Source organism: Notothenia rossii (genome assembly GCF_949606895.1).
Source record: "Notothenia rossii genome assembly, chromosome: 4".
NCBI lineage: Eukaryota > Metazoa > Chordata > Actinopteri > Perciformes > Nototheniidae > Notothenia > Notothenia rossii.
Genome location: NC_136902.1, coordinates 37,283,977 through 37,302,568, shown reverse-complemented (window position 1 = coordinate 37,302,568; position 18,592 = coordinate 37,283,977). Strand labels below are relative to the sequence as shown.

The window sequence follows — 18,592 nt, the reverse complement described above, 5'->3', positions numbered from 1 at the left end:
GAGCCTCGCTGCGGGGAAGCAGTGTGTGGACCTGTCAGCACAACTTATGATGCCGAATTTAAGAAACACATTTAAATAATTGGTTTAAACGGCATAATAATAAGGACGATCGTCCGTTCTGTGATTCTCCAGAACACACATGTTATGATATTAGGGTCATGCAGAGTGAGATGAGATCGCTGTCCCTTTAATAGAGAGATAAAGAGGGGTGTGGCTTGTGCATGTGTGTTTGTGGATGGGAGAGCGACAGTGAGGGAACGTGTGTATGTTTCTGGAAGTGAAACGAGGAAACAGAAAAACAGAGGTCTGTGATGTATTTTGTGAAACAGAAGAACAGCTAAATAAATGCAACGGCCTCCCAAGAAGAGCTCGCCTCTCTCCAGTCATTTAAGCTAAAGTGGGTTATTGAACCTGAAGCTTGTTGCTTCTGCCCTCCTCTACTACGGTCTGGGAGCCGACGGGAAAGTTCAACACACAGATGGCCAGTCCGCCCTTTTGTAGCATATTATTTCGATGAGAGATGAACAGATCGCCACTGGGCTTTCAACTAAAGACACAGCCACGCAAAAACTACGGCATTTGTACAACTCCTTATGGGTAGGCCTACTACAATTAGTGAAGTGCTTTCCTCCGTGGTGAAACGATCAGCACTGCACCACGGAGGAAAGCGGCAGAAAGTCGCCGGGAGATAAAGAGAGCGGGGCTGCGTTGCGTGCATGGCTTCCTTCTGCAGGTAACGGGGAGACGCCAGGGGCGGACTGGCCATCGGGACGTCCGGGACGAATCCCGATGGGCCGGTACTGAAGTGGGCCGGTCGGACGATGTGGGCCGGCCAGTAACTGACAGGGCTCGACATTATAAATGGCCCGCTGGCCTGGAAGCACTATTTAGACACCCCGGGCCAGCATAACGTACTTTCCACTTGCCCGCTCGGGCCACAAAAAATATTGCTTTAAAAATAATTGTCCTGTGGTATTGTTATTTCGACTAGCAATTTAGTTAAATTGTTTCGTTTATCAACGCTAAAACATAGAGTTCCGTGAGTCGGTTGTCGTTGCTGGGTGAAAAGCAAACAGCTGTTTGCTGCGGAGGTCGTACATCAATGCCGACCTATGCTGACAAGTAAGTGAAGAGTAGACAATATAAAGGTATTGGCGAAATGTCCCAGCAGTTTAGGATAATGAAGGTTCTAATCAAATCAATTACATAGTCATTACATGTCTAACTCCTAATGACAGGAAGGCAGAAAGTGCATTATACAAATAATAATACTCATAATAATAGCAGACATGTTTTAACAATGACCACAATATCATTATTTTAATAAACCAAATATGAACAATTGAGGAATATGAGGAAGAACTGATGATTCAAATGTTGTAGTACAAGTAGTAATGTAGTTTGCGCATACATTACTATTGCAACAAATGTGTTAATTTTCTTCATTATTAGTCTATTTTTTCTTTTTGGACGAATGCTCCGGGCCAGTGGTTACAATGGTGGGGCCAGTGATAATATAATGCCAGTGGCATTTTACCCTTAATGTCTACCTCTGTGGTAAGTCACTAGCACCGCGGTGGGCCAGCGGTACCGAAGTGGGCCGGTCGAGAGTCCCGGGCTGGTTTGTAGTCCCAGTCCGCCCCTGGGAGACGCGCTCTGGCGGGGGTCTCGTTCAGGATCCGAAAATACAATTTCAATATTTTGCACACTTATTCCACTTATTCCTAGTGTGCCACTGATGTGTTGCCGATGTGTTGCCGACCCCTGATCTACAGAGATCGGGCTCAGAATAGACCGGAAACTATTCTTTTACCGTTCAGTTTGAATTTCACAATAAAGTTAGTAGTAATATTTTGTTTTGATATTATTGTTTTTTATTAACTACTAGACCGCTGGGTCATGTTAAGACCATCTTTTCTGTGTTGCTGTGGGTTTTTTCCATCGCTTTTGTGTTACAAATATCAAAACAATGATAAATATATCCGTCGTAAACTAAACCAGAAACAGCAGTATATTTTATTTTGTTAACACTGTAAACTTGACAGCTTTTTAACCCAAACCACCTACTGGTTAAAGCACGTTATTACACGTTTAGAGTAATGCAATGCAGGTAGATTGTGTTGCTTTTTAATGACTGTTTAAAATGCCTTTTTCTTAATGTCTTTTATTATTATTAACTACTTGTTGCTAGGGACGCTGCTATCGATATTATTTCTGTTATGTTGTGTAACTGTTTAATGGTGTTATCTTTATTGCTACCCCCTTCCCCCTCAATGTATAGTGTTGGTCCACAGCGCAAACGTATTAGTTTAACAAAATCCGCATCTAAAATTGTGGCATAGATAGCCTACGTTATTTTCCCCTGTGCAATTCTCCATTTACTCAACAATAACACATAATTATACTTGTGTTTATTTATTTGTTTGATTAATAAACACAAGTTGGAGTCCGTCAGGACCGAGGGTCGGAGCAGCTAATTTTCTTTAGAGAATATTATACCCGGAAGTAAGTATTCTCTCCGCTTCGCTTGACAAACCCCGTGATAGTCCTCAAGCTCTGTGATTGGAGAGTGTGCTCCGAGGGTTACGTCGAGCGTCGAACAGCACTTGAAATGGGATGGAACCACGGCAAACTGTCCAAAACTGGATTTGAACGGGTCCACCGCGTCCGAAAACCAGTCAGTATCTGGTGTGACCACCATTTGCCTCACGCAGTGCAACACATCTCCTTCGCATAGAGTTGATCAAGTTGTTGATTGTGGCCTGTGGAATGTTGGTAAACTCCTCTGGCTGTTCGAAGTTGCTGGATATTGGCAGGAACTGGAACACGCTGTCGTATACGCCGATCCAGGGCATCCCAAACATGCTCAATGGGTGACATGTTAGGGTTAGGGTTTTACTTAGGGTTGATTCGGACCCCCCTGACCCCCCCAATAAAGCAAAATTGCACGTTTCAGAGTGGCCTTTTATTGTGGCCAGCCTAAGGCACACCTGTGCAATAATCATGCTGTCTAATCAACATCTTGATATGCCACACCTGTGAGGTGGGATGGATTATCTCGGCAAAGGAGAAGTGCTCACTATCACAGATTTTTTCAGATTTGTGAACAATATTTGAGATAAATGGTTATTTTGTGTATATAGAAAATGTTTTAGATCTTTGAGTTCATCTCATGAAAAATGGGAGCAAAAACAAAAGTGTTGCATTTATATTTTTGTTCAGTGTATATAAGTCGTCATGAACACATCTGTCCATCAGACAGAGGGCTGCTGTGCCTCCTGTCATCATTAATGGACGTCTCTTTAAAATGAACTCTCAGAGGAGAGCAGTTCTCATTTCTTTAACCGCCTGCTGCTTCCCCTCCTCTCTCCTCGGTTCCCCGCTCGCATCTCCTGTGGGCGGGACTAAGTCTTAAGGAGGGGAGTCGAGGAGGGGAGTCGAGGAGGGGAAATTTAAGAATTGAGAAGCCTCTAATGACAACACAACAGAGGTGCACTCACTAACTCGTCCGTGGTGCAACACACACTATATAACCCAGTGAATTGTGTCCCGTAAATTTGTCACCAGTGTAAACATAATTATGTAAATAACCCAATTTGTGTTCTGTGAAACGGAAAAGAATATTACATTGTTTTTGTTACTTTCGTTGCAGTGTCTTAAATGTAATTTAGGTTAACTTCCTGTTTTATTAGAAATATATTTATTACCTCTTGGGTTGCCGTGCAGCCAATGCGTGACGTCATTGGTAAGCGTAACGGACCCCGAGCAGATCTGGTAGCCCGAGCACATATGGTACTGACACCGGACTCCGCAGCCGGGACGCTAATAGAGCCGCAGGGGGCTAGCTCCGTCCGCCGGGACGCCGGCTGGAGCTAGCCCCCTGCGGCTCTGTTTGCTCCGGCGGCCACCACTGGGACAATTGGGTCCCCTTTTAACATTTGCTCTCGTTTAGCATTATGGGCGTCATAGCCATAGACTATAAAAGTCTTACCCAAGGCTGAATCATAAACTAAACTGTATATATATATATTTATCAGGGTTTCCGTTAGCCGGTAATTACCGTTTTTTAGCTGGTAAAAGTGAATAAAAACCGGTGAATTCAAAATCTGCCGGTCAAAATGTCCGATGCTCCGATCGATTGACGGCCGATCATTATCGGCCGATATTCACTCTTAATAGCTTGATCTGTGCTCTCTATAAAGGCCGATCAGGAGAGCAGGATCTGATCGATATAGACATAAACGCGAGTGAAGTGTAACCGGACGCGAGAGAGAGAGAGATCAGAGATCAGATCAGCTGCTGAGTCTGACCTGAAGCCCCGCCCACTTTTTAGCGCGCTGCATGAGAAACTGACAGGCTGTCAGGAGGTAGAGGGAGGGAGAGGGAGGGGGAGGGGAAAAGAGAGGATCAGTTTCTCCCGTGTTATTATTCAAAGTTAATGTAAACTTTTGAATAATGTACTTCATATACTACAAGTAGTTTCTTTGAATGTAATAATTATGTTGGTTTGTTGTTTGTGGAATCATTTATTGAAAAATGAATCTGAATTTTTCGATCTGTTACAATTATAAACTGAAGCAATATAAAAATGACTCCCATTAACTGAGTTTTAAACATCAGCATATCCGGTCCTAGTCCGGTAATTACCTGCTAACGGTAACTCTGCTACACAATTCTTATTCTTATTATTGAAACCTGACCGGTAAGTTTCAAATTTGTCCGGTAAAATAAATTCTGTTCGGACAATTGACCAGCGAGAAAAAATCCTAGCGGAAACCCTGATATATATATATACAGTGGGGCAAAAAAGTATTTAGTCAGCCACCAATTGTGCAAGTTCTCCCACTTAAAAAGATGAGAGAGGCCTGTAATTTTCATCCTAGGTATACCTCAACTATGAGAGACAAAATGAGAAAAAAAAAAATCCAGAAAATCACATTGTCTGATTTTTTAAAGCCTTTATTTGCAAATTATGGTGGAAAACATGTATTTGGTCAATAACAAAAGTTCATCTCAATACTTTTTTATATACCGTTTGTTGGCAATGACAGAGGTCAAACGTTTTCCTTAAGTCTTCACAAGGTTTTCACACACTTTAGCTGGTATTTTGGCCCATTCCTCCATGCAGATCTCCTCTAGAGCAGTGATGTTTTGGGGCTGTCGCTGGGCAACACAGACTTTCAACTCCCTCCAAAGATTTTGTATGGGGTTGAGATCTGGAGACTGGCTAGGCCACTCCAGGACCTTGAAATGCTTCTTAAGAAAGCCACTCCTTCGTTGCCCGGGCGGTGTGTTTGGGATCATTGTCATGCTGAAAGACCCAGCCACGTTTCATCTTCAATGCCCTTGCTGATGGAAGGAGGTTGTCACTCAAAATCTCACGATACATGGCCCCATTCATTCTTTCCTTTACACGGATCAGTCGTCCTGGTCCCTTTGCAGAAAAACAGCCCCAAAGCATGATGTTTCCACCCCCATGTTTCACAGTAGGTATGGTGTTCTTTGGATGCAACTCAGCATTCTTTCTCCCCCAAACACGTCTAGTTGAGTTTTTACCAAAAAGTTCTATTTTGGTTTCATCTGACCATATGACATTCTCCCATTCCTCTTCTGGATCATAAATGCTCTCTAGCAAACTTCAGACGGGCCTGGACAATTACTGGCTTAAGCAGGGGGACACGTCTGGCACTGCAGGATTTGAGTCCCTGGCGGCGTAGTGTGTTACTGATGGTAGCCTTTGTTACTTTGGTCCCAGCTCTCTGCAGGTCATTGACTAGGTCCCCCCGTGTAGTTCTGGGATTTTTGCTCACCGTTCTAGTGATAATTTTGAACCCACGGGGTGAGATCTTGCGTGGAGCCCCAGATCGAGGGAGATTATCAGTGGTCTTGTATGTCTTCCATTTTCTAATAATTGCTCCCACAGTTGATTTCTTCACACCAAGCTGCTTACCTTTTGCAGATTCAGTCTTCCCAGCCTGGTGCAGGTCTACAATTTTGTTTCTGGTGTCCTTTGACAGCTCTTTGGTCTTGGCCATAGTGGAGTTTGGAGTGTGACTGTTTGAGGTTGTGGACAGGTGTCTTTTATACTGATAACGAGTTCAAACAGGTGCCATTAATACAGTTAACAAGTGGAGGACAGAGGAGGCTCTTAAAGAAGAAGATACAGGTCTGTGAGAGCCAGAAATCTTGTTTGTTTGTAGGTGACCAAATACTTATTTTCCACCATAATTTGCAAATAAATTCTTTAAAAATCAGACAATGTGATTTTCTGGATATTTCTTTCTCATTTTGTCTCTCATAGTTGAGGTATACCTAGGATGAAAATTACAGGCCTCTCTCATCTTTTTAAGTGGGAGAACTTGCACAATTGGTGGCTGACTAAATACTTTTTTGCCCCACTGTATATATATACACACACATGTATAAAGGGTTATGTCCTTAGCTGGCTAATAAGCTATATAACAATCTAAGCTAAAAAGCACACAAACACCTGCTAACAGGGTTAACATGTATAATATGATCATTTTAGACATCTTGGAAGTTCTGTTAGTACATTCAACCGCACAGCACAACATTTTAATTGTCTGGTATTTGTAACAACATTCCCTAAAAGGCACAATCACCACGAACACGGCTAAAGGGTCAAGTACAGTAACTACAACTAGCTAATGTGTAGCCTAGCAGAGTGGACAAGTTGCTGTTAGCTGACAGTGAGGCACGTACCTGTCCATCAAAGTGACCACGCCCTAATTTATGCAGAAACGTTAAGACCTAATATAATTAAAAGGGTCGCGTGATAAAACAATTCGCTCAACAATTAATAATCATTAAGGTGGAATCTAACTATATCCCGAATAATTTTTATTGCATCCATGGTAGAAATGTTTATTTCTGCTGTAAAGTTGGGCATTTTAACATGGGGGTCTATGGAAATGGCTCCTTTCTGCAGTCATCGCCTATCGGCAAATAGATGAACTGCAGTTTTTGGCACTTCCTTATTGGCTGTATTTAAATAGTTATTTTACTTAAAGAGGACTTATTATACTTATTTTCATGTTGATATTTGTATTCAGTGCCTCTACTGTGACATGTCTCCATGCTTTAATGTTCAAAAAAACCTTTATTTTTTCTCATACTGCCTGTGCTGCAGCACCTCTATTCAGCCTCTGTCTGAAACCAGAGCCCAGTCCCTCTGGAGCAGGGGTAGCCAACGCGGTGCCCGCGGGCACTAAGTCGCCCGCAGGGGGGAAATTGGTCGCCCGCGTGCATGTTCTAAAAATAGCACAAGTCACCATGGAGCTCCGTCGAAAAAAATTATTGAATACATTTTTATTTTTAAAATGACAATATTGAATATAACATTTTAAAAGCACACATTTTGTATGTACATATGTAAGTGAAATGGAGATTTGGTGCGTGAAATCGAACTCTGAACCCAGATAGGTTCAGAGTTGAACTCCACGCACCAAATCTCCGTTCCACCTTTAGCTGAGACAAGCTAGCATGAGCAGCTACGATCATGGGCCTCATGTATAGCGTTATATTTGTGCCTCTATCCTGAGCACGCAATGAAACATGTTGAGCATAGAAAATGCTATTGAGCGCGCACTTGAACACTTTTGAGCACAGAGAAATATATTTTCTCTCATAAAACTCCTGCTCCGTGCGCAGGCAGACCGCTGCACGCGCTCTCTCTCCCTCGCTCGCTCGACCTCTCCAGCCTGTGCGCGCTCAACTTTGCCTGCGCGCTCGCTCAAATTATCACAGCGTTACAAATGTGCCACAAAACCAACCAATCGGAGAACTCGAGAAGGTCAATTCTGATTGGCTGGCCGTCTCCAATCATATCTGAGATGAGAGAAGAGAGGGATTTTCATTTTCGGTTGCCATCAGGCTGTTGGCGTTCCTATTATCGTTGACATTTACAGGACATGACAGACTCGAACGAAGAGATTACTACGCCACAGTGTCAGGTGAGTTATACATTTCTAGTTTTCTGATATCACGTTATTGTTTGTAATACCTTTGACGAAACCTTTTATCCGATCGTTTCAGATAAGGGCGAGTTTGCTAGCCGGCAACATAGCTATATGGATAGTTTAAGCAAACAGCTAACAAACCGTAGCCTAATATTAGCGCTAGTATTAGACAAATATTGTCAATATAAATTGCCATTTATACCCATCTGCGCCAGCCGGTAATATTTACCTTATAGAACATTCAGTGATTTTCGCGCCATTGATCTTGTGCGAAGCAACGCCTGTTGCTTATTGCGGTTCCTAATAGAGAGAGGAGAGAGAGAGAGAGAGAGAGAGAGAGAGAGAGAGAGAGAGAGAGAGAGAGAGAGAGAGAGAGAGAGAGAGAGAGAGAGAGAGAGAGAGAGAGAGAGAGAGAGAGAGAGAGAGAGAGAGAGAGAGAGAGAGAGAGAGAGAGAGAGAGAGAGAGAGAGAGAGAGAGAGAGAGAGAGAGAGAGAGAGACTTTGCACATAACTCACGGTAGCGATCTTTCATGCAATCTGCACATACTAGATGTCATATGAACGCTGAGAGTCCACAGATTCTATTGGTATACGTTTCATCACTCTGCGATAAAAACGCACTCTTAACCCTGTGTTCTAGTATCATAAATAAAAGAACATTGTACCTTGACCCCTGGCGGTTCTAGTTTAACTGAAAATATGATCATGTTAATGTTACATCCTGAATTGATTTAGGGCGATGGTGCAGTTGAGTCAGCAGCCAGAAACCTGGTGTCTTTGCTCCTTAACACTATGGCCGCAAGCGGCTCAGGAAGGCCGACGGAGACAGAGCCTCCTGCACCTAGGAATGTAGTGCCAGTGACAGTGCCGCAAGAGATGGCAAGGTTCGTATTTCAGCCACATCATTATATTTTCGTTTTGCTTAAAAAAATTCAAAAAATCAATGTTGTTTTCTTAAGTCCAGTAGTCACATCGCTGACATGATTAAATTAAAATATGAACTTGGACTTGAACAAGACTTGGTTTGTAATAGCATTGGAAAATATATATAGCCAACATGTACTATTTAGATTTTTTGTGCAACACTTGATTGTTATAAATAAATATAAAACATATAATTTATTCCACAGATCTTTTCCAGGATATTTCAAACCAAACTTCCGTCGTGGTAAAAAGAGGTGTTTGACTGCCACCAAGCATCTTGTTAAGACAACAAGTAAAACAACTGCTTTACATTTTGATCTGTTGCCAAAAAATATCGCCCACACACCGTTGCCAACTGAGGAGCTTGAACTCCTCCAGGCAGGCATGGGAAGACAAACACTGACTCTTCCTGAAGATGGTGATCACACAGAGGTATCGTTTGTCAGTTCATTTGTTTGACTTATCATTAAAGTCAATTATTGTACTTCAGCGTATTGTCACCATCAATGTTTTTCTCTCTCTCTCTCTCAAGATTTTAAGGCTCCTGGCTGACACATTTCCAAAAATGGAGGGTCTATGTGGATGATGGCTCTTGCATAAGGCTACAGGTTTGTGGGATTTTGTTTTGTTGAGTTTTCATATTACTGTATTACTTGTTGGTGTGCATGAACCCTTCTGAGGTATTGATTACTTGTTGTAAGCATTAGAGGTGGCAGAATGACAAAACATGTTCTCTCTCTTTCTCTCAATTAAGGTGGCAGTGGAAGACGAAAGCTCACTGTCATTCCACCAGAAGCAGAGGGGTATTCTGTCAAAGCTCTGCGAGCTATGTCAGCAGGTGGCAAAGCCACTTTTTACATAGTACCACTTCAGGAGACATTGGACACCGCTCCACTGCCTCCTGACTCGCACTGCTTTGCAAAAATGCCAAAGAAGACATGTTTCCAATGTCATGAAGTGATGCCTTTGCAGATGCTTGCAGTACAAATTAGGACATGCAGTGGAAAACTGTCCTCTGATGAAACTGTTGATGAGGTGAGAGCAAATTCTTTTTGTATTTGGTAAATTGCCTTTAGAAAAAGACGAGGAAAATATAAATTGTTTATTGAAATAAATGACTTTTTTGTTAATCTGCAGTCCTCTGATGAATTGTGTATCGTGGAGAACGCTTGCAAGGTACAGTAGAACAGCACACAACTAAACTGCACAATCAGTTTAGTTTAGTGTTTCAGCTGTTTGTAACATGGAGCATATTTCTTTCAAACTTTAGGTGGTGTGTCCAATTTGCACCAAAGAATTCCCAGACGATGAAATCACAGTCCATGCTAGTCTATGTGGAGAGAGGTGATCTGTCTTATTCTGCTCTTTGTATCATAAACATTATATTTGATAGATGTACCACCTGTAGAATGTCTACATATTCAGTGTTTTAAACTGCATATTGTTTGTGCAGCTTTGAATGTACAGGGACTCCTGCATCAGAGAACAATAGTCCAAGTACAGCTGCTCAACCTCCAGTATGCAAACCAAAAAGGTACGTTTTATTAAGATGACCTTTGCATGAGTTTATATCAAATACAGAATAAATAATGAGCACCATCATGCAATCCACATGCTTTAATGTCTCCCCCAAAAGCTAGCTCTCAAATTATTTTAACAGGCTATTCAAAACATAGCACATGGTGCACTCTTTTCTAATTACGCCATTTGATAGCCCTTTCTTTCCCAAATATTGTTCAGCATAATAATAGGACAGTTATATGGCAATAATGTATACAAAATGTTTGGAAAATTGGGATAGTCTTATATTTTCTCTGTCCTCTTCCTTAAGCACGGAAGATGTATTGCGCTTACTTGAACACCAAGTTGACAACACAACAGAGTTCAAACTGTGTGTGGACAGAGACGGCCTTCCAGACAGGGGCATTCTCCAGTGGAAACGAAAAAAAGCTGCATCTCCTGCCAGTGATCTTAAGGTAGTCTACATAGAAGAGGCAGGCATTGACACTGGAACAATAAGGAAAGAGTTTTTGACTGGTAAGTTCATTTAACTGTTTTGTTTTGATATTAAACAAAACCAAAGGATCATTGCTTATTTGCTTTTTTTCTGTAAGACATGGTTTCAGGTATTGAAAACAGATTCTTTGAAGGAACTGGGAGCCAGGGGAAAAATCCTAAGTACTCTTTGACAGACCTTGATAATGACAACTTCAGGTTGGTAACATACTGTTTTTGTACACGTTGTCATTTATGTAAGGAGTTTTTTTACAAAGACTTTCTCTACCTTGCACACAGAACTATTGGTGAAATAATGTCAGTAAGCATCGCACAAGGTGGCCCACCTCCTGCCTTTCTGAGAGCGTGGTGCTACAACTTCCTCTGCACAGGAGGGGTGGACATTCATTCACTTTCAAAGGAGGATGTTTCTGATATAGAATCCGGTCTTCTCATCAGCAAGGTGAGTACTCTGTTGAGCATTGTTAGATATGAATTAGATATATGTTTTAACACCTATTGTAAATCTGTCCTTTATTTCAATGTTGCACATTCTCAGGTCGAAGATTCTGCAGATGAGCAGTCTCTGATGTTGTGGGCTGATGAAATTGTCAGCTGTGGATATACAAGCCAGCTCAAACTGGACAATAAACACAGCATCATTCGGTAAGAGTTGTACAATATTAATTTTACAATGTTTATTTTTCAAACCAGTGTGTAATTTCTTTCTGCTTTTCTTCAAAGAGCAATTGTCTTACATTCCACAACAAGACTGATTCCAATGCTGCAGCAACTCAGAAAGGGCATGGAGCTGTATGGCCTGGTGGATCAGATGGCTAGAAACCCTGAAGCTTGTCACTCCTTATTTGTTCCAGGGAAGATCACCAAAGTAAGAATTTTAACTGCCATTATTTATTTATTTTTAGACTCTATTCTTCTTTTGTATTGTACTTTTAATTCTGTATTGCCTTAATAGCTTTGGTTTGAACACTTGCAAGATATTAAACTAAATCTGCATTCACTCTCTTTATAGCCTGATGCAGATTTCATCATGATGAACTGCCAGCCACGTTTTAGCGAAAAAGGGACGTCTAAGGAGAGAACTGAGAGGAAGGTGATCAACTTCCTGCAATATTTCTTGCAGGAAGTTGAAATGTCAGGTATGATATACTGTAGAATGCAGTACACATATGAATGAATGCTTTACTGATTTGAATGTACTGACCACATACCTAATAAATGTTCTTGGATATTTGCTTTTCTTAATTTGTGTTATTTAAAATATACATCCGTCACAGATGGGGAGACAGACAGTGCAGCTGGTGACAAGGAGCCTGTTGCAGTGCCACACGTGCTCCAGTGGATGACAGGGCAGGCCCACATCCCCATCCTCCCTGATGAAAAGAGACATTTCAAAATAACATGCAAATTTGACCATGACTGCAGGGAGCGGCTAGGAGATCACTTAATTTGTTACCAAATTGTGAGTGCGTGCACTAAAACTGTGACTTTTCCAGTAAAGCATCTCAGCACTTACACTGACTTTAGAAGAATCATGGGTGAAGCAGTGAGATATGGTGGTGGATTCCACAGAGTTTAAAACAACTAGCTCTACTCAAACTAAGGCAAGAGCTGAGTGTATATATGTTTAAATATATTTGTTAATGTTTGATGAAGTCATGCTTTTATTAGTTGGGAACGCATACATTGTTACAAAGTTTTTTAACAAAACATCAGACAAGCAGAAAGGCAAATAAGGACCAATGGTTGGGCTCTGTGTATTCTCAACAGATATCTGTTAAACAAGGTTGTTGTAATCAGCTAATGTGTCAGTTTAAGAGTTCACGTTCAATTGTCATTTTACACACTGTGCAAGAATCGTGTGTACAAGTCACGGCCATGTGACTGAGAATGTTCCAGAGGATCAACAGTTCTCTGAAGTTCTTCTAGGTCTTCGTCATCCAGGGGGCACACAACTTCAGGAACCACAACTGCCCCGTTTGAGTCTTCTTGCAGTATGGTACTCTCCCAGTTGATGCCTGGGTCTTGAAGTTCCGAAGGATCCAGGAAAACAATTAAAATACGTTTAGTACATGATGTATTTTCATACACTTATGTAACGTGTGATTTTTAAAAATAAACATGTTACATAAAGGTGATTTTGTTTACTCAAAGTTGTATTATTCTAGAAATACTAGTTATTGAACAGGTTGCTGTTTCCAATAATCTTATACATTTGTCAGATATGCCTCTCATCACTCAATGCAACAGAACTGTAAGGTTTGTAGATGGAAAAAAATTGAATTACAGCATATCTATGCACAATTGAAGACAGAAGCTCACATTGATTCAGACCTTTTAACCATGTTGTTTAGAAATAAATATTTTTAAAAAAAATGTTGGCTTTCATGCTCCATTGTCCAATTGGCATTGATGTCTATTATGTCTCAAAACTAGATATATCTGCCTGCAACTCAATTGTTTTTTAAAATATATTTAATGGGAACTCTATAACTGTTACCTCAAGTCTCTCCCCTTCATCTAGATCTTGTAGATGTCCCATACGCCACAGCTGTTCAGGAGTGAGACCTCCCTCTGTCCTTAGAGGATGATTATTCCATCCTTGGATAAAGGCGTCAAGGTCTGCTCGAAGTCGAGGGACAAAGATGTAGTGCACACCAAAGAGGTGAACCACATCAGAGATATCAAGCAGACCATCTTCCTCCAGAGAGTGAAGAACATCATGGTACTTGCTGCTGACTGCAACCCAGACGTCACGCCAAAGTCGCTCTATCCTAGAATTGCATTTTAATTGATTTACTTGGATTTATACAGCTATTTGTGCTTTCATTGAACAACCAAACTGCTACAGTTACTAATAATTATAGAGTCAACATTTCAAGACAAAAACACAACTAACCTCTGATTGTGGACACTCTTTCCAGAGATAAAGCTGGCTCTTTCTGTGCCCCGTGTGGCAAACATGTATTGTGCGATGTCCACGTTTTCGACTCCCTGATCCGCCCTTACCCTAAGATCAAAATACATTTTAATAATAAATAATTGAATAATTAATTTAACAAGGTTTACTTTAACTTCAGTAGATGAAATGAAAGATATTGTAAGTAGTATATTTGTGTAAAAAAACATCCACTTTTTGTTTTGTCAGGGCAAAATACCTTGATGGTAAGCCATGAAGCTGGGTTGATCTCAGGAAGAATGAGTATGCAGTTGATGCTCTGTTATTTGTTGCAGCATCCAAGTACATGATCTGCATAGAAACCAGATGAAATCATTTACATCTGCTTTCAGCTATGGCTAGCCTTAGAGCTTTTAGTGTTGTATTATACCATAAAAGAAAGATCGGCACGTCCTAAATCTTTACACATAGTTTCATTTCATTTCAACAGAACCATCAACAGGATTTGGTATTTCAATTATTATATAGGTAATTTTCAAAAATATCAACTTGGTATATTTTACATACTAAAATGCAGCTTGATTTATTACAGCTTCCTCAGATATATTTTCTTTAAGGCAATACATTATTGCTCCCTTAAGATGCTTTGTATTAAAAAAGTATAACCAGATTGGATAATAATAATTGGATCTAAACACGAATCATTACCTTCTAGCTCAATAATTATTCCAAGGAGCAGGAGAAAAAATATACACTTTTTGATCAAACTAACGATAAGAACTACATGTCTTAAGCAGCAGATTATGATTCCATGCATAGGTCAGCTATGTCGTTGTGTGGATGTTGAGATCTTCATACAATATGCATTTTAAGCTCTAATTATACAATCAAAACAATCTGCATCAAGCTAATAAAATTGATGATTCCCCCCCTAGACATGTTTTAAGATGTGTATAACATAATCTATAAATATGCAAATAAGTGTTATTTCAGAAGTATAACTGCTGGTCACAAGAGGCTTTGTACTTTAAGCTGCATTTCTTTAACAATAATAAGCAACAACACATTAATTACCTTCCTTGAGTAGCCATCCACTCCACCAAAGACCACAATATTGTACCTGTTCAAAAGGGAAAAAGGTTACTATATAACTAAGGTTGTTCTTATTATATACTCCCAACATTCACTGTGTAGGTAATTGCATAAACAGGATATTTTACTCTACCTTATCAGTTTATGATTTGTGTCAATGTGGACCAGGGAGAGAGGGCCTCGCACGGAATAACTTCTTCGCACAACACACCCTAGTTCTGTGATCCGTCTGAAGATCCCAGCAGCATCAACCCGATGCATAGAGGCCATCATTCTCCACCACTGAACACGGAGGCCCATTGAAACCAAATGGCCTTGAACCATTCGATAACCAGCATTTGGCATCTGACTTTTAATACCTAAAATTACGTTGTCAAGTTCTTGGTCAGTCATTGTGCTGTATGATCCTCTTATAGACAAGCCAAATTCTTGCATTCTCCTGTAAATCGTTCTTCTTGAAACGCAGAGGCATTTTGCAATGCAGGAGACTGGCAGATGTGTGTTCAGCAAATGTGTTAGTTTTTCTCTCTCTATCACAATTTTGGGTTGACCAGAACCTGGACCAACTTCTGTTTCCTGTTCTACAATGGGCATAGACCTTGCGTTAATTTCCAACCGGACAACATGATGTAGGTTTCGTATTGCTTCTGTAATCTCTGATACACCTCCTATCTGCTCATGGAACGATTCAAACATAATCAGCTCATGGCGAGTCAGGAACTCCAAATAATCCACATTTAGTGGTTGCTGGTTCAAGGCTGATTGCAGTTTGGTGAGAAGTCTTTCAATCAACTGCTGTCTCAATATGTCCTGTTGGACAGACAGAGCTCAGATTAGTTAAGAAGAGGGACTCGTTGTTAGTCATATAGGTGACTGATAACGAGCTATGAGATGTGGAAGCTAGTAATAACGTTACATTTACCCCTTATATAATATCAAATAATAATTAGTTTGATAAAGTTTATCCACAAAACAAGTTAAATTATCTCCTTAAAATTACATCTACTCCTCCCTCCTTAAAAATGTCAGAACCTATAAATATGCAAATGTTTCATTTCACAAGTTTAACTGCAACACGATGCCTCCTAGTTCACTGTAAAGTCAATTCTCAGTATTTGTGCACCAGAGGCTTTATATTTCAACATCCAAATCTTATTTTCAATGAGCACAAAGCAACACTTTCAGCAGATTAATATGAAGCCTCTCTCTCTCATCATCTGAGAGCTCAAAATCTGAATCTCCCTGAACTATCTGGTACAGAAAAAGTCTGCTTCAGTTCCGTCTTCTGCAACAATATTGAGTCATTAAGTCCATGAAGATGGTCCTGACGTCCACTAGAATGGACATTTATAAAAGGGCTGTTATTTGAAAACTTGAATTATTTAATTGCTTTCAGAACTAATTATATAGTTCCTCACATGTTAATAAACAAGAATATATATGATTTTCATGGTAAAAATTACAATTATTCAACAATATTTGACTTCTCCTCCTGCTTCTATAACATTTTGTTTTTGGTATGCCAGCCATTTTGGATGAAAAGAAAGAGGGACTTCCCAGCATGCAATTTTAACCAATGACACATCACTGGAAAGACCAGGATGTCCTCTGTACAGTACATCAGGGATTGATAGAGTAGCTCAAAAGAGTAAAAGGATATGCGTGTTAACAAAATGTCCACTACAGAGGACATTTTCAATGGGCTGGGTCCCAGGAGACAACCAAATCAAAAACGACTTACATGTGGCCTTGCTGTGACATTGTGTTGCTGTTCATTCGACATTGTCGGATGTTGTGGCCAGCTGGGATTGCTAGAGAAGGATGAGTCAAACTTTAGTTACTCACACAACAGCCGATGTCTCAAGTTAAGAAGACATATAGGCTAATGTTAATCCTACAGCCCTATAATACAGAAAAATAAAAAGCATTTCTGAAATATGAGTCAATAATTACAAGAACAAATCTACTATAATCAGTCATCTTTTTATTTTTTATATAAACAACATATAGCTATGTTGCCGGCTAGCAAACTCACCCTTATCTGAAACGATCGGATAAAAGGTTTCGTCAAAGGTATTACAAACAATAACGTGATATCAGAAAACCAGAAATGTATAACTCACCTGACACTGTGGCGTAGTAATCTCTTCGTTCGAGTCTGTCATGTCCTGTAAATGTCAACGATAATAGGAACGCCAACAGCCTGATGGCAACCGAAGATGAAAATCCCTCTCTTCTCTCATCTCAGATATGATTGGAGACGGCCAGCCAATCAGAATTGACCTTCTCGAGTTCTCCGATTGGTTGGTTTTGTGGCACATTTGTAACGCTGTGACAATTTGAGCGAGCGCGCAGGCAAAGTTGAGCGCGCACAGGCTGGAGAGGTCGAGCGAGCGAGGGAGAGAGAGCGGGTGCAGCGGTCTGCATGCGCACGGAGCAGGAGTTTTATGAGAGAAAATATATTTCTCTGTGCTCAAAAGTGTTCAAGTGCGCGCTCAATAGCATTTTCTATGCTCAACATGTTTCATTGCGTGCTCAGGATAGAGGCGCGCGCGCACACACACACACACACACACACACACACACACACACACACACACACACACACACACACACACACACACACACACACACACACACACACACACACACACACACACACACACACACACACACACACACACACACACACACACACAAGTGGTGAGGATCTCAGCCTGCCACTGACGTTCAACCAGAAAACATCAGCAGTTAGCTGTTAGCAGTTAGCAAACAGAGATCACAGCTCCTCGTATCTGTTCAGAAACTGGACAAAAGTTAAATAAGTACAAACCACAGACTGTCTGTGTCATGGCGAATACAGTCGCTGGTTTATTTATGTCTGTAGGCCGTTGTTATGAGTGTGGAATGAGCATATACAACGTTAGCTTAGCCTGGTCGACCCAATCTCCATTCAGAAAACAAGCATTTTAAAAGGTTTTTCGCCTGCCGTCTTGTCTGCAGACTTGTCAAGCATTAATTCATGGTTTTTACTAACCGGTATCAGTATGTTGTTACTTCGGCATCATTTAGAAACGTGTATTACAATTTAATCAGTAAAATATGTTCATTTTGTTGTAGTTGTAGCTCCCGAGCCAGCGCGTCTTGTTTGAATGATGCGAGTAAACACAGCTGGCAGCAGCGGTGAAACTCGAGCGATTAGAGCGAAGTCGCGTCCGGTGTGAACGCAGCATTACAACGACCCCTGATAGATCTCGCGAGAATGTGTATAAATATAGATACATTTTCATAACAAAACAATGGGGTTGCTATAGCAATGGTAAATCATTGTTAATAATTATTGTGAGGAATAATTAACATTAACATGTGATCAGACAGTCCTTCACATACAGTAAATTAATATGTATTCTGATTATTATTAATAATAATATTATCATTAAAGGTGAACCGTGCAATTATGTTATTCAGGAAGTTTGTATCAAACAAGTAGCCCTTCGTATTACTCTGTACCCTTGAAGTAGCCCTCGGTGACAAAAAGGTTGGTGACCCCTGCTCTGGAGGGAACACAGGGATTTTAGCCTTTGCAAACCATTTACATGCACCAAAACCTATAACACACTACAGGAAAGGGAAAACCCAAAAAGCAGAACAGATTTCGGAATTAAGATAAACGTAACAACCT

At 40.7% G+C, this 18,592-nt stretch overlaps 3 protein-coding genes and 1 long non-coding RNA gene across 5 annotated transcripts; 3 read left to right on the top strand and 1 right to left on the bottom strand.

Annotated features, from left to right (window-relative positions):
- The first annotated feature begins 7,544 nt into the window (after positions 1 to 7,544).
- On the top strand, positions 7,545 to 9,882 carry LOC307038320 (uncharacterized protein). The gene is made up of 5 exons (XM_079679704.1): positions 7,545 to 7,973; positions 8,715 to 8,863; positions 9,110 to 9,335; positions 9,436 to 9,511; positions 9,658 to 9,882. Exons 1-4 carry the CDS (start codon positions 7,932 to 7,934, stop codon positions 9,487 to 9,489), a joined length of 471 nt encoding a protein of 156 aa, XP_079535830.1. The 5' UTR covers positions 7,545 to 7,931; the 3' UTR covers positions 9,490 to 9,511; positions 9,658 to 9,882.
- Positions 9,883 to 9,999: 117 nt separating this feature from the next.
- Positions 10,000 to 10,871, top strand: LOC307038083. The gene is made up of 4 exons (XR_013807881.1): positions 10,000 to 10,079; positions 10,174 to 10,247; positions 10,357 to 10,437; positions 10,735 to 10,871. It is a non-coding gene; the product is annotated as an uncharacterized lncRNA (long non-coding RNA).
- Positions 10,872 to 10,922: 51 nt separating this feature from the next.
- On the top strand, positions 10,923 to 12,498 carry LOC307036052 (uncharacterized protein; the record flags this gene model as incomplete). Its single annotated transcript, XM_079676034.1, has 7 exons — positions 10,923 to 10,940; positions 11,018 to 11,117; positions 11,199 to 11,361; positions 11,458 to 11,564; positions 11,643 to 11,787; positions 11,932 to 12,058; positions 12,197 to 12,498. The coding sequence occupies exons 2-7, from the start codon at positions 11,020 to 11,022 to the stop codon at positions 12,496 to 12,498; spliced, it is 942 nt and encodes a 313-aa protein (XP_079532160.1). The 5' UTR covers positions 10,923 to 10,940; positions 11,018 to 11,019.
- Positions 12,499 to 12,565: 67 nt separating this feature from the next.
- On the bottom strand, positions 12,566 to 17,990 carry LOC307036051 (uncharacterized protein). 2 transcript variants are annotated; one of them, XM_079676032.1, is made up of 8 exons: positions 17,034 to 17,990; positions 16,652 to 16,721; positions 15,044 to 15,720; positions 14,893 to 14,938; positions 14,078 to 14,169; positions 13,819 to 13,929; positions 13,420 to 13,693; positions 12,566 to 12,943 (listed from the first exon to the last, which is right to left on the bottom strand). In XM_079676032.1, exons 2-8 carry the CDS (start codon positions 16,691 to 16,693, stop codon positions 12,845 to 12,847), a joined length of 1,341 nt encoding a protein of 446 aa, XP_079532158.1. In that variant the 5' UTR covers positions 16,694 to 16,721; positions 17,034 to 17,990; the 3' UTR covers positions 12,566 to 12,844. The 2 variants fall into 2 exon arrangements, with proteins under 2 accessions (XP_079532158.1, XP_079532159.1); XM_079676033.1 differs by lacking the exon at positions 17,034 to 17,990 and having other exon boundaries at positions 16,652 to 16,994.
- Between the last annotated feature and the right edge of the window lie 602 nt (positions 17,991 to 18,592).